Genomic DNA, 14,205 nt, shown 5'->3' with positions numbered 1-14,205 from the left:
AGAAAACATTTCTGTCGTTTTGAGTTTGTTTTCCAGGTTTTATTTACAAATATTAAATAGTAAATGAATGTAGATGTTAAGGACAACATCTACATTCAGTAAAAAAACTGTGAAATCACTTGATTTTACTGTTTTGAGAATGTAACACATTTCTTTATTTATTAGTTTAACTTCTGAGTCTGATAGAAAACTAACATGGTGGACAATAAAACCACCATGGTTTTTATAAATGCAGATAAATGCATTTGCATTTATTCTTTTTGTTTATCTGATTATCAAGATCTGGTATTGATAATGCTTAAATAAGTGTTTTTTATTCAGTTTTATTTTGATTAGTTGTTTGCTGAGATAATTAGTTACACTTTAACCAGGATAAAAGTCACATTTTCACACAAAAATCAATTTACAAAAACATAATATTGCTTTAAACTGACCAGATGAAATTTTAAGGAGTTTAAACTTATTTATTTCAACTTATTTTGTGCTTTTTCTTTTGGAAACAAAGCAGCAGAGTGACTGGAGTCTGAAATCAACTCTTCTCAATATTAGTTTCCACTGCGGCTGCAGATCCACTTAGAGCCGACTGATCCACACAAATAAACCAAATCATATTTCAGATGCAACACCCAGGATTTTTCAGGGGTCAAAATGATTTTGAACCACGCAGAGTATTGCAATTACATCTTTGAAGTGCTTTATAACCAGAGTTTAGCAGGAAGTTCCTGAAACTTTGAAGCTGTTTCTGCTTTTTCACCTGACACACTTGAAGTGAGCGCAGCGTCATTAGGCAGCGCTCTTTTTAGGAGTGAAGGCTCACATATACAGAAAAACTTTTATTTAACTTTTATTTATTTTTTTGCAGGAAGAGTGCGTTTCAGGCCATTACCACAGAAACCACTTGTCTTTATTGACAACATAAATACATGTCCTCTGAGATGGACGCATTCTCACCCTTCTACCTTTGCCGCATGTTTTTGTGGACAATATTGGCAGCTGGCATGTTTAAAATGAACACAAATTTTCTCAGTGAGGAACACCAACCTAATAGGACTTTAAAATTTTTAAATATATATTTCTAATGAGCATTTTTTTTAATCAAAATTTCAGACATTTTGCTTACTGAAACTAAAGCAGGGAAACATATCAATTGAAGCAGCTTTATTGGGAATTGGTCAATACTGGAATACAATTTATGAGAACAGAGAATAGGAGAGGATGGCAAAGATAAAAGATGGCACAAGCCAAACGAAACGATGAATCAAAACTTTTGCATACACTGTATAAAACGACGTCCCCCTCACTGTCAGAAATGATCTGTTTAAGGTTTGTTAATGTTGCCAAAATTATTTTATTTCCTAAATTCCAGAATGACAAAAGTGTTTACCACTTTCTTCAAAATCATGTTTACATACACCAAGATTACTGTGACTTAAGGATTCAAGAAAGCTCAAATGGCAATGATGTCATGGCTTTGTAAGTTTCTGATAGGTTAATTCACAAACATGCCGTCTCCTTGTTTCAACTACCAGGAAGTGAAGTCTGGTCCATCTTTGGGAGTCACATTCATCTGTTCAAACTACTATATGCAAGAATAGACATCATAGGAACATCCAGGTAGCACAATGTTCAGGAACAAAATGCGTTTTGTGTCTCAAAGTTGAAAATGTTTTGATAAACCACTGAACAAAATCTTAACATCTGGTGAATGTCCAGGTAAGAGTACCAACATCGGCTGAAAAACCGCACACAGAGGAAGAACATAAAAAGCCACATTAGTTGCCATTTCACTCAGGGTCAAAGTGCTTAACCTTCGGAGACATGTTGTGTGATTAAAATCAAGGTTCAACTCAAGACTCGTAAAAAATCAAAATTGTGGCAGAGCTGAAAACCAGTTCTGAGCAGCTTATGGAAGGACATCAAAAAAGTTTGACCCAAGTCATAAATCTAATAGGCAATGATATCAAAAACAAACAAAAAATGGATGTAAATTTGAAAAAAGTTCAACAAAAGCCCAACCTGGTAAAGATCAGACCGTTTGCTTCCTGTAGAGGTTCTGGATCCTCGACTACTGAGAAAATTAACAACAGAGCTCCCTGTCATTATTCTGGCATTTAGTGAGTAGAAATTATTTTTCTAATTCTTACAGATCTAAAACTGACATTTTTATACAGTGTATGTAAAAAAAAAAAGTAACTACATATCATCGTATATCATTTGAAACTGAAGCATTTCATGTAATGACTGTGAATTTAGTTCAAAAGGTTTAAGTGATGAATTACGAACATGAATCAAGTCAGAACTGAACCCAGGACTGGTCTTTTTTAAGAATGAACTTCAAAAACATTATTTAAAACCCTGTGTGACAGGCTGTTTGGGAAGAAAAAAAGAGAAGAACTGGAGCTGCAGTGAAACTGATATTCCCATGAGAAGCTCTGAGGCAACAAAAATATTATTATTGACTTCAAAATTCAATCAAGTTGGAGCATAAAAAAGGATATCTAGCCTGTCGGCCGATGACATCTAGACGTCAAATCAAGTAAAATATCTGGTACTTTTTATTTGGACAACATTCAAAAACAGTTTTAGAATCACTTAAGATTACTTTCCCCGGTTATGTTGCTCACTTCGTCTCTCAGAGGAGGCAGGGGAGGAGACGGAGATTCGTGGCAGATTCTGGGTTGCTATTAATGAAGCAGACCTGTGACTTAACGGTTGACTCCTCCTTTTTAGGTGATGGGAGAGAATCAGAGTGGAAAAAGTGAAGGACTCGCAGTACAGATTGGAGCTCATTAAACAGCAGACCGTGAACTGCCTCTCCGCAACACAGACGCAATGTTTTGGGTTTTTTGTGTTCTTTTTTTCTGAACAAGCACGCATGCTGAGCAGACTGAATAAATAAAAACATACAGACACACACAGTGAAGGAACCTGCTTGTTGCATAAGATTAAAAAATAGACTTTCTCTTCCAGTGCAAATGTCACCGTCTTCCAAGCAGTTTATCCTTGCCTCTCCGGAGACAGAAATGTTGCCCCCATCTGCAGAGGGGAGGTTAGTGCAATCTGAACCACGCAGGCTGGACGGATAAAAGTATCACACTCCTCTGACTGTTAAAGACGAACAAAGAATGCATGTAGCCCACCTGCTGCCAGGTTTGAGTTTGTGTGTGGGCGCGACCTACTAAGGGCAAAAGAGTTAATTTGGTGAGATTTTCTTCTTGAAATTTTGAAGAGAAGAAAAAAAAAACAGCTCCTCCTCAAAAGTCAATGTGTTTCTTTTTGGATCCCACAACACAAAAACAGGTCATCTTCTAACGGCACACAGAAGAGCTATGAGTGGAAATCATTCGGCATGCCGGGCAGCGGCGGGTTCCAGACTCCTGAGGTGAACTTGATCTTCGCTGCAGTGTGTGTGTGCAACCTGCAAAAGGGCTGCATTTGCTTGACGGCATCCTTTTTTTTTCTTTTTTGTTTTCTTGTGGATGAGCTTTAGGTCGGATTTTTTTGCAGGCCGGAGCTGTGTTCAGATCTGGTAGGAAGGGGGATTACTTGCAGATCGCTTCTAGAGCATCCAGGGTGCGTTTGATGTCACGGATCTGAGCCGCCAGTGTGTGGATGGGCTGCATGGAGCGATCCAGCTCCTCGCAGCGAGCCATCAGAGTGTACATGCCCTGGAGGAAAAAACAAAAACATAAAGAAGTGAACAACGCTGTGTCACAAACTTTGTATAACAGTTTTCAAAAATCCCATAATTTTCCAAGTTCTTCACTGTCAGCTAAAAATATGAAATACAAAAGGAAGGACACAAAAGAAGAAGTAACACAGGACATAAAAAAGGAAGGAAGGGAAGACAGTAGGAAGAGAAGAAAGGACAAATGAAAGATTATTGCACATTCAGATAGGATACAGAATGAAGAAAAATGAGAATAAAATACAAATTTGTGATTACAATGTAGCAAACTGGAACAAGTTACAATTGAGAAAATGCAAAACACTTAGAGGATACTAGGATCCAGTGGCACCTACAGTACATTACGGAATCATTTTTTAAGCAGATTTTGTTACAATTAACCCACTCAAAATGAAATAATAATCCATCAAGAATTCACTAATACTTTCTAAATCAGTTCCACACATTTATAAAGACGAGTCACACGCTACGTTTCACCTTTATGCTCATGTCTACAGACTCTCCCAGGCTGTCCACAGAGTCTCTGTAGGTCTGGATGTAGCCAACGCTCAGAGCCGTCATCTGAAGAAACAACGAGTTGGACAACAATAAAGAGATTCTGTGCAACAGGAGGAGAACAAAGCTGAATGGATCTGAGCGCCGTTTCTAGAAATGATCCAAGAACCATTCAGTGTGACACTCAAACTAAAACGGCAGCAAGTGAACTTGGCCATGCAAGCGTAGCACCAGCTCACGTTCTGGATGGTTCCGTTGAGGCTCTTCATCATCATCTCCACGCTGTGGGCCACCTCCTGGGTGTGTCTCTGGAGGTCCAACAGAACTGTGGGGTCGATTGGCGGGATGTCCGCTGGTCTCCGCGACAAGCCTCGGCTTCGGTAGATTGGACCCGAACAGTCAGCTGCAGGTAAAGCGTCATGAAATTAGACAAACGCAACAATACACATTCTCTTGGTTGAATGAGAATAAAAACCAAATTGATAGCGCTACCACGAGGATTATATTTGTAGAAGAACAGCACGTCAAAACATGTAAGAATTCAGAAGTCGTCGGAGGTCAGGACGTAAAAAATGAATGAATAAAAAGAGACAGCTTCTGTCATCCCAGCAACAGCAGGACTTTAATAGTAAATCCTTCTAGTCTAAACAAAGTGAGTCATCCATCTTAATTGAATCAGCAGGTAGAGGGAATGAGCTGCCACACAGGGCATATTGACTGTGTCGCTGCGCCTAAATTAAATGGCTGCTTTAGCCGTCACTCTCATCCGGGAGGAGTCTGAGAGCGAAGAGCGGCGTCTCGGCGTGTTCCTCCGTGAAATTTAAACATGTCAGGCTTCTGCTAATGGACCATCTACATTAGGCCAGGCTGAAAAACTTCAAAGGAGTGATTTATTCCTGGGATTAGGTTTACACGTGTCGCCTCAAAGCTCTACAGCAGGCCAAATGCCGACAGTCATCCACTGACATCATCCATCGCAACGCCTGGCAAAAGTATTCACACCTTGAGACATTTTAAATTAAACTTGTTTAACTGAGATTATGTGCGACAGACCAACATACATGATTAGATAATTGCAAAATAGACCGTACTTTCTACATATCGTCTTACATTTAAAAAAAAAATCTATATAGGGATGCAACAAACAATTATTTTGGTTATCGATTAATCAATTTTGCTGATGCCACACAGCTATAAAAGGAAAGTGGAAGGAAAATGACATTCAGTTCTCAACTTGTATACAATTAAGTGAGCTGTGCAAGTTGTCTTTAGCCCCCTTTACTCTGATTCCCTAAAATACAACCTTATCAGCTTCCTTTTGATGTCATCCAATGAGTAAATAGGGTCCACCTTTGTGGAGTTTAATCTCAGGATAAAAATAACTTCGTATGTTTCGTAGAACCTTGTTAACATAGATTCAACCTGGATGTTTCTCGGGGCGTCGTCTATAAAATGGTTTTGTGAAATTCTGTTTCTTAGCTCTTAAATGAAACAAGAGAAATTGAGTTTTTAGAATTTAACGCACAATCACTGCAGTCCAGGCTGGGCTTGGAGCTCATTTTGATCTTCTGCTCCAGGTTCTTTGTGATGAAGTTGGTGAGGTCTCCTTCGTGGCTGACTGTCCCCTCCAGCTCCAGAGCTGAGGAGATGGTGGCCCTTCGGCCCTCTGACTGCCCGCTTCTGCCACCTCCTCTGGCTCCTGGACCACCTCGGGGGGAAAAAAAGCAAAACAGCATGAAAAATTACAGAAAGCACCAGAAACTACATCCAATCCAAATTGTGACAGAAACGTACCTCCGCAGGCTTGGCTGATTTCATCCAGGCTCTTGCTGTCCTGCATCCCCCGGTTGTTCCGAACCCAAACCTGGGCCATGACGTGGGGAGGGCACGGGGCATCGTCTGAGGTGAGAAGAGCAGGTTGAGGAGTAGAAGAAGAGGTGCTGGGACCGGGGGCTGAGGAGGAGTAGTGTTGCGAGGGCTGCAGAAACAGTTAGGAACAGATAAATGGTGATAACTTGCCAAAAAATGATAAAAACTGGATTCTGAGACCAATCTGCGATCATGAAGTAAACCTAAACTCCTATTGGCTCAGCTACATTGTTTTTGTCCTTAGTCCGACTCACCACTTACCTCTTTCTTTGTTCTTCCTCCAGTGTTCCTCCACCTGTTCTCGTTCTTCTCATCTGTCTCCACATCTTGCTTCTCTTTCTCTCCGTCCTCATCGTCCTCTCTTCTATCCAGCCTTCTCTCTTCACTCTCAGCTTCTGTCAGGGGTCTTTCTGCAATGTCAGGGCCTCCCTGCTGACATACGTCTGTGGGCTCTGCATGCGGTGCTGAATCCCACATGAGAACCAGGTCCTCGGCCTTCGATCCCTCAGGAATGTCTGTGTCTTTGGATTCGGAGTTTCTTGTTTCTGCGTCATCATGGAAAGAGAGGTCTACCACCTGGGAACCGTGTAATGATAAACTAGATGTTCTCTCGTGAAGATTTGTCTCAGTGTCTACGTTGCTTTCTGCAGCGTTCAGTCTGTTTGCTGTGTCAACGTGGTTCTCTGTTCTCCCGTCCATCGACTTCGCTCCCTTGTCGGGTAACCTGCTCCCGCCATGTTTTACCGAGACCGGCGCATGAGGGCCGTTCTCCAGAGAAACGGGCGTCGCCACCCCATTAGCTGCTTCTGGCACTTCTGTGCCAATAACAGTGGAGAGACTCATCCCTCCCTCTGCTGGTGGACACAAGAAAGAAGGTGTTAAAATCCTTTATAGAGTACGACTCTGCTTCTTAAAAAGCAATCAAGAGAATTTAATGTTCTAATATTACTCTATCAACTGTATGAACAGCTGTTCAGCTAACAAAACACATTAATTGTATTGAATGAACATTTATTTTTACTTGCATTTTTTGTAACTGCCATAAACAGGACAAACAGGACATGAGCTTACAGAAATATAGTCTGATAGTAGAAAAGCAACTTGTTTCAGTAATTATAGTTTTCAATTACTGAACAATATATAAAGCCTTCATAGAATATTGATAGGGAAAATTTCTTAGTTGATGTGTGAAAGTCTGAAGTTTGTTTCCATTAGCTCCATGACAGAACGTCCATTTGGATAAATTGTGAGAAAACAAATTAGCAAATTAGAAAAAACTATTTTCTATTTTCTAATTTTTTCAGCACAAAAAATATTCTGTATCAGTTTAGTATCCCAGAACCACGTCAGGCTAAATCGTACTGCAACCAGCACTGCTTCAGAATGAACTTTATAAATTAGTGGGTAACAAGCTTGAAGATGGAGCCAGAAAAAATATTTTTTGGACGAATACTTCCTCTTACAGCGACAAGGAAGTGAAAAAGTGCATGCACAGGATGTTCTGATAACGATGACAAATAGCTTATGTGGTTTATTATTAGGAGCAACGTGGGGTTTCCTGACAACAAAATGAGGTTAAGTGGCTCCTAATCACCTTCTGATCCTGCTATTCTTGGATACAATAAGTGCTCCATCAAAAATATTTTTGAAAACTCAAATTTTGATCATTTTAAAAATGACAAGTAGTTGAAGAAATCCCAAAGGAGCATTTCAGTTTCCACAGCTGCGTGCAGGAACCATGTGATCTTGCTCCTTGAAAGGAAGTAAACATGCAAAGTCAGTAAAAAAAATCTACTCGTCAGGATTTTGACAGAGATGGTTGTTTACCTGCATTTAATGCTGCAGTTCATGATCAGATGACCCACTCTTTAACTCATAGTCCCTAAACATGTGTTAAATCCAGACAATAACCAAAACTGCAGACTCCATTTAATACACTGACATATTAAAGCTAAAATGCCTGGTGCTCATTAAACTAACTTGGTGTTATTAATTGTATTTGTTTTACCAAACTACGAAGCTTAAGGCTTAAGGACTTGCCATGACACAAAGTGAGACATAAAAGGACCAAGTCTGCCGTCCGTCATCGGTGAGGAAGTAGCTGCGCTGCTGTTTTGATGCGGCTAGCATTAGCTGCTAGGGCCTCCGACTTACAAACCTCAGCAAACCCCATTTGATTCAACTGACACGGCAACAAAGCGGGATTTATTTTAGGCTAATCTTCAGACTAGTTTCGATTATGCATCAGATAGCGACGCCACAGGCCCAAATGTGTCGAAAGAAACACTCACCAGAGCAGTTTCTATCCTGGAAGATGTATGCAACAGCCGAGTCCGATCAATATATTGTTCCCAACAACTCCCCAAAGAATCGTTCCGCTTCGCGGGGATCAAATAAAAATGTAAACTATTACCTTTTAAACATTGCCATGAGAATAATATCTCAGAAAATAAATTATTCATATGTTTAGAGTTAAGTTTAACAATAATTAAATTCGTTTGATTTTCTACAAAGCCATCCAATGAGTCTGCAATATGTAATCAACCTTAAATCAAATGCTAATATCAGATTCACAACACATTGTAATTTTATTTTAACAATGTGTGCCACTAATTTTACAAATATCCGTTTTTTGTGTGTTATTTATTTCTGTGTGAAAAACGTATGTTGTATTTACCACAATTTTCCCAACAGAGGGAGACAAACACCAGGGGCCCCTCTGGCTGCTGGCTCTGTTGTGGTGCCACATGAGAAAAAGGAGAACTGAGATCTCCAGTGTTCTGTTGCTGGTTCTGTACGTTTGTTCTATGAATTGATGAATATAAATTTATATTTTTAAAAATATAAACTTCCAATTTATAGCAAGATCATGTAGGTGAAAAATGAAATAGTTGTTGTCATACAGTATATACACTAAATTTGCACGGGATGAAAAGGTACTTGGTATAAGGAGCTTAAAGCAAAAAGCAAGAAGACTATTAAACTTAATATCCTCTGAAAATGCGCCTTTTCTTTGCTGGACGTATTGAACGAAGGTCCACCACAGCTACATTCCTACTTCAGTGAATTCAAAACTAGTTAGTTTTTTTTTTTCTTTGTCTCTACAATCCTATATTATCAGGATTTTGGTGTTTGCTTTTCACAATTCTTTCCAATCAGAAAAGTAGATAAATATTTGGCACAAAGTCAGGTGTAAATCATTTAAGAACCATCAAAATGTGAAACTATATCTCCTTTGTAAACACCTATGGAAAGTTGAATGATGCTATTTTTTTTTTCCTCTCAGCATCCACTCTGTTAGCAGTGTTTGCTCTCTGACCTGAATCCAGCTGAATGTTTATTACCTGGGACTAAGAAGTTTGATCACCAAACTCTACCTTATCATCTTTCCACTTGCTTCTGATTCACTGGACTTAAAAGTCTGATAACTAACTTTTTGACTTTTAAATAATTTCGACTCAGACTTAACCGGACAGTGACCACCACACTTTCTCATTTTCTTGAACGTTCGAATATCTAAAATTTAAAAAATAACGTTAAGAGTTTGTCAGAGCTCCATTAAAAGCTTTTATAGTTTATCACTTCATATATTCCCTCCACAAATTTCACAACTTTTACATTTTTCACGAGACTTTTTACCAGTGTTCATTCTTTCTTCAACAACCAGAAGCTCATAAATCAAAATGTCCAAACTTTTAACAGATTATGCTCAAATCATGTCCACCCGATGTGATAAGTCCTATTTCATTCTTCACCAGAAAAATACATTTTCATAACATTTTACAGAAGGTTGTTTGTTTGTTTTTTTCATTGAGATTGTTTTTTGTGTGTGTCTTTTTACAGAAGCAACAGTAACATTTGTCCAAATATGTTAGACAAACATGCTGTTGTAAGCAGTCCTAATTCCTTCAGACGACTGCAACCCACTCACATTTAAACAGGTACCATATGTACAAAAAGTGCGTCTTGGTGAAATGTGTATGTTTGAGTTTGTCTCACACACCCGGTATTTCTGCTTTCGCATCATCATTTTGGGAATGAGTCAATAACTTATTTCAATTGACAGTGAAATAACCTGCCAGGAGGCTTGAAATAATGAGAAGATATTGGTTTGAACTGTGTGCCTCCACAGTGGAAATAATGCCAGTGTCTTGTGGCTTTTTTAAAAAAAAAAAGCTTTGAATGGCAAATCCATGCAGAAGAGGAGAGAGGACTGAAAAGGCCCACAGTGCAGCCACATCTAAAGACCTTGTAAAATAACTAATCTACCTCATCCATCCAGGCCAGCTGTGCCCTCAGTGGGGATTCAGCAGTTTTATCCCATTTGCTGCTTCTCCATCTGCAGCACACATCAAAGCTTAAGAAATCTACCTAAAGACACACAAGTTTAAGAAATAAGCTTTTGTTCCTTACAGAGCGCTCCTTTACTTAATCTTTTTCCCCTTTTGGGATTTGATAGTAGAAAAGAAGCAATTTTAACAGATTTTTCTGTTTCCCACATGAGAAGACGAGGATGTATACGAAGCAAATTGAGAGCATGTGGCTTCATACAGATGTGGCTTTTCATTATAGAAGTTGGAGACTGCACGTTTTACGTCGGTGGCCAAAATGACAGTAAACGACTGTAAATCAGCAAGCCACTAATCCTGCCTGTTAATTCTCTCCAAACCCGAAGGCAAGGCTTCCCATGACCTGAACTCGATGTGCTGCTTCAATTAAACAAATGTGGCAAATGACGCCCGCTCAGCACCGCACCGGAACGTCTCAGACAGCAAAATCCGACGCTGCAAAAGTCGGTTTTCATCGTTCGCCGACTCAACGTGAACGCCAGCGATCACACGTCTCGAAAGACGCTCAGGTATTCATGAAAACGCATTTGAGTTTTCATGCTCCCCGAACCGAGGATTCAACATTTTTATGTTGGTCTCGGAAAAATTGTTTTTGGATTCATGTTTAAAAGGATGTCGTGGTTTGTGTTCAGAGAAACATAAAAAAAAAAAAAAAATACATCCAGTGGTTTTACAGAGGAAGGGGGATAATTTAAAGTTTGCGGAAAGGCGATCGGTTTCCAAAGGCCTTGATATAATCGCCAATGGAGCTACGGTTGGAAAGACCTTACTGTAGAAATCATTTTGGCCAGCAAGCAATAAAATTCAGTTTTAAACATTTAAGCAGATTTTGTTCAGCCTCAGAACTTCACTGCTAGTGGTTCTGTGGTGACGTGAGCAATCTCTTATAAGACCTAAAGGGAACTTTTATTGGCTGAATTGTGTGAAAAACTCTCTGTGGTTGTCCGGGCACAAGGAAATATAATAATAAAAAGGCAACATATAGCTAATGCCAAAACATTTCTACAGCGCTGTGACTTCCTTTGGCATGTTTCCCAGACACTTATTTTGTTTTTATTGAGTTCTTCTTTACAGAGTCCTCTCAAATTGCCAGAAAATGTAAAGTCACTGTAAGCTACCAGTGGATTTACTGCTTGGCTGATTCTAGTGCCAAGTATCTCATGAAGACCATTTTGATTTTCTTACTTTCTGCTTTGAGACAAATTGTAAGCACATATAGTGGTTTTCAACTCATTGGAAAAGTCTTGAGTCATCCTTTCATGTAATTACATTTTGTTGAAAAGTAGGCTTTCTTTGTGGCTTCTTTTTCTCACATTTGCAGTCCAGTATGTGCTACTTTTTTGAATTTTTCTTATTTTGATACATCCATAAGGCTGTTATGTAAATGGACTGAACTTATATACTGTTTCTTCAATCATTTCGACCACTCAAAATGCTCTTTACTGAAGTCAGATTCACCCATTCGCACTTAAAAACACACATTAATACACCGATACTCAGATTTGCATCCAATTTGGGGTTCAGTGCCTTCGCCAGGGGCACATCGACATGTCATAGGAGGAAGGTGGAATCGAACCTACAACCTTCAGACCACAAGACGACTTCTCTGATTTTACAGGGTATCATGGTGTGAATGTCATAGCATCAAGCTGACAGTATTTTGTGCTTCTGTGTTAATGTTGTGCTAAAATTCTCAAAAGCGGCAATAAATCTCTAAAACTTTAGCTTTACCAGTAAAAAAACAGGAAACCACTCTTAAATCATGGCATCAGATAACGAGAAGTGACTAATATCAGGATAGTTCTTTTACCAATTAGGAGCTGTGCTAGCTTTCATTTAAAGTGTCACAGTTGCAGTTTTTTTTTCTTTTTTTTGCACTCTGTTCACTAAATGTCAAAACTGTCAGATGAAACATGTTGGCAACAACAAGAACAGAAAATCAGTTTCATCAGTTAACTAATGAAAAGATGATGCAGCAGCTTGTCCTCAATGTCATAGTCATAAAATAATGAATGAACTATAGTTGACCCAGTTTTTGCCAACAGAAACCATAAGAAGAATACTCTGGATATCTGCAATGAATGGAACGTATCATCTGCACACTTGATTGCTCAGCAATCTATTTGCTAAACACTGCGTGATAAAATACTGACGTGGTCAGTCCGGTGGTTTGGAAAGATAGGGGTTTGGTGTTGAGCGGTATGTTACAGTTTGGGAATAAACACAGTGATGTACAGAGAGATTGCAAAATAGCATGACCGGAAAGGAATGAATCCCACACTGGTGTATCCAAGCAGAACTTTGAGCTTGGAAATGTGTGCAAAACATGCTTCATATGGGGGCAAAAACTGCAAAGGGAGCTGAATTATTTCACCATCGGTTCAGTGAAGTAATCTTTCTTTATTAACTCGTGTTTATCCCACCAAACATGAGTTTGACGGAAAAGAAAAAAAAAAGAAATGGCAGCGTTTGCTATTCGAATGGGTTTTGTGGTGGTTTAATAATGTTGAATGTTACATCCACTCCATCAAATTTGAAGTTCAGACATATTAACTAAACCACAAAAACACAAACATCCTCCTAAGAGCAGATCTTTCTACAATGCCTGGCGAACGTTTTTATGAGCTTATTTTTTTGTTTTATTTTTTACATGTAGTCACATTACAACCACAAACTTCAATTTATTTTATTAGGGACCGTATGTGGAAAACAAACACAAGGTAGTGAATGGCTGGGAAAATGAAGCATGATAAATTTCCACAAAGAAATCCTGAAAACTGTTGGGTGCATTTACAATTAATTTACTTCGTTGGACCGCAAAAATAGTTGCGAGTCAAATGAGATAGAGAGCTTCTGTAAAAAAAACTTCTTTTTATAACTACTGTATTATGCTTTAATGTGTTCAGGTTGGTATTCAATGTTCCTCCACATGCAGCATATTGCAACTTCAGTGTTGTGATCAGGGCATCTTCTTCCACATGTTTGCTGCTGTTTCTCCAGTAACAAACTACAAACTGGACTTCTAGTGGCTTCTTCTTGCCACTATTCAACCAAGACCAGGAAGAGAGGAGCGCACAACTAACAGATGTGGTGTCAACAGATTCTTCTACCTAAGCTGTGGATTTCTGCAGCTGCTCCAGAGTTCACAGGCCCCTCGGGCCTCTGGGCTCCTCTGATTAATGCTCTCCTTGTCCAGCCGGTCACTTCAGATCAGAGGAGTTTGAAGTTCAGCCTGGGGGTCATTTTTGACCGTAGGCGCCAAGGGTCCCAGTCCCAGAGGTACAAAACTGCCAACACAAGTGATTGATGGATTTTTTTTTTTCAGGTGTGAGACTATTTACTTTTTTTTCTGACAAATCAAATTTTCCCTGAAATTGGAAAATATAAGTTATTCGTTTTATTAATCACATTTTTTTCTTTCATCCTAATTTCATAGTCACGAGTAAAAGAAAGAACAAAATATACAGTGACTTTGACTCAAAAGCAAACTTTCTCATTTAAAACAACACTTTTAAAACAAAAGTGTTGTTTTAAACCATAGTCCTGCTCTTGGTGAAGGTTTACTTTTTATGTAAATTTCCTTCAAAGATTTTATTAATTTATTTGTTTGTTGTTGTTGTTGTTTTTAACCTTTGTGCAGGTAAAAATAACTCTTTGTCATACTTTTTCCATTTTTTAATTTTGAAATATCTAATTTTATTGCCTCTGAATACTTTGAACTTGGTGTTTTTGGCTTGTATGAAAATATACTTGGACTACATGGGTTTGGATGGATGGCTCACGTCTTCTTAGGTTTGCAGTTGA

At 38.9% G+C, this 14,205-nt stretch overlaps 1 protein-coding gene across 3 annotated transcripts; it reads right to left on the bottom strand.

Annotated features, from left to right (window-relative positions):
- Positions 1–1,143: 1,143 nt before the first annotated feature.
- borcs6 (BLOC-1 related complex subunit 6) lies at positions 1,144–8,400 on the bottom strand. Of its 3 annotated transcripts, none has more exons than XM_055048363.1 (7): positions 8,344–8,400; positions 6,314–6,906; positions 5,978–6,161; positions 5,709–5,891; positions 4,423–4,586; positions 4,166–4,249; positions 1,144–3,668 (listed from the first exon to the last, which is right to left on the bottom strand). In XM_055048363.1, the coding sequence occupies exons 2-7, from the start codon at positions 6,893–6,895 to the stop codon at positions 3,543–3,545; spliced, it is 1,323 nt and encodes a 440-aa protein (XP_054904338.1). In that variant the 5' UTR covers positions 6,896–6,906; positions 8,344–8,400; the 3' UTR covers positions 1,144–3,542. The 3 variants fall into 3 exon arrangements, with proteins under 3 accessions (XP_054904338.1, XP_054904340.1, XP_054904339.1); XM_055048365.1 differs by having other exon boundaries at positions 5,709–5,882; XM_055048364.1 differs by having other exon boundaries at positions 6,314–6,903; positions 8,344–8,378.
- Positions 8,401–14,205: the final 5,805 nt, after the last annotated feature.

The sequence above is a fragment of the Poeciliopsis prolifica genome, unplaced genomic scaffold, assembly GCF_027474105.1.
Source record: "Poeciliopsis prolifica strain line A6 unplaced genomic scaffold, Auburn_PproV2 SCAFFOLD027, whole genome shotgun sequence".
In the NCBI taxonomy this organism is placed as follows: domain Eukaryota; kingdom Metazoa; phylum Chordata; class Actinopteri; order Cyprinodontiformes; family Poeciliidae; genus Poeciliopsis; species Poeciliopsis prolifica.
This window is presented reverse-complemented; position numbering and strand designations above follow the sequence as displayed.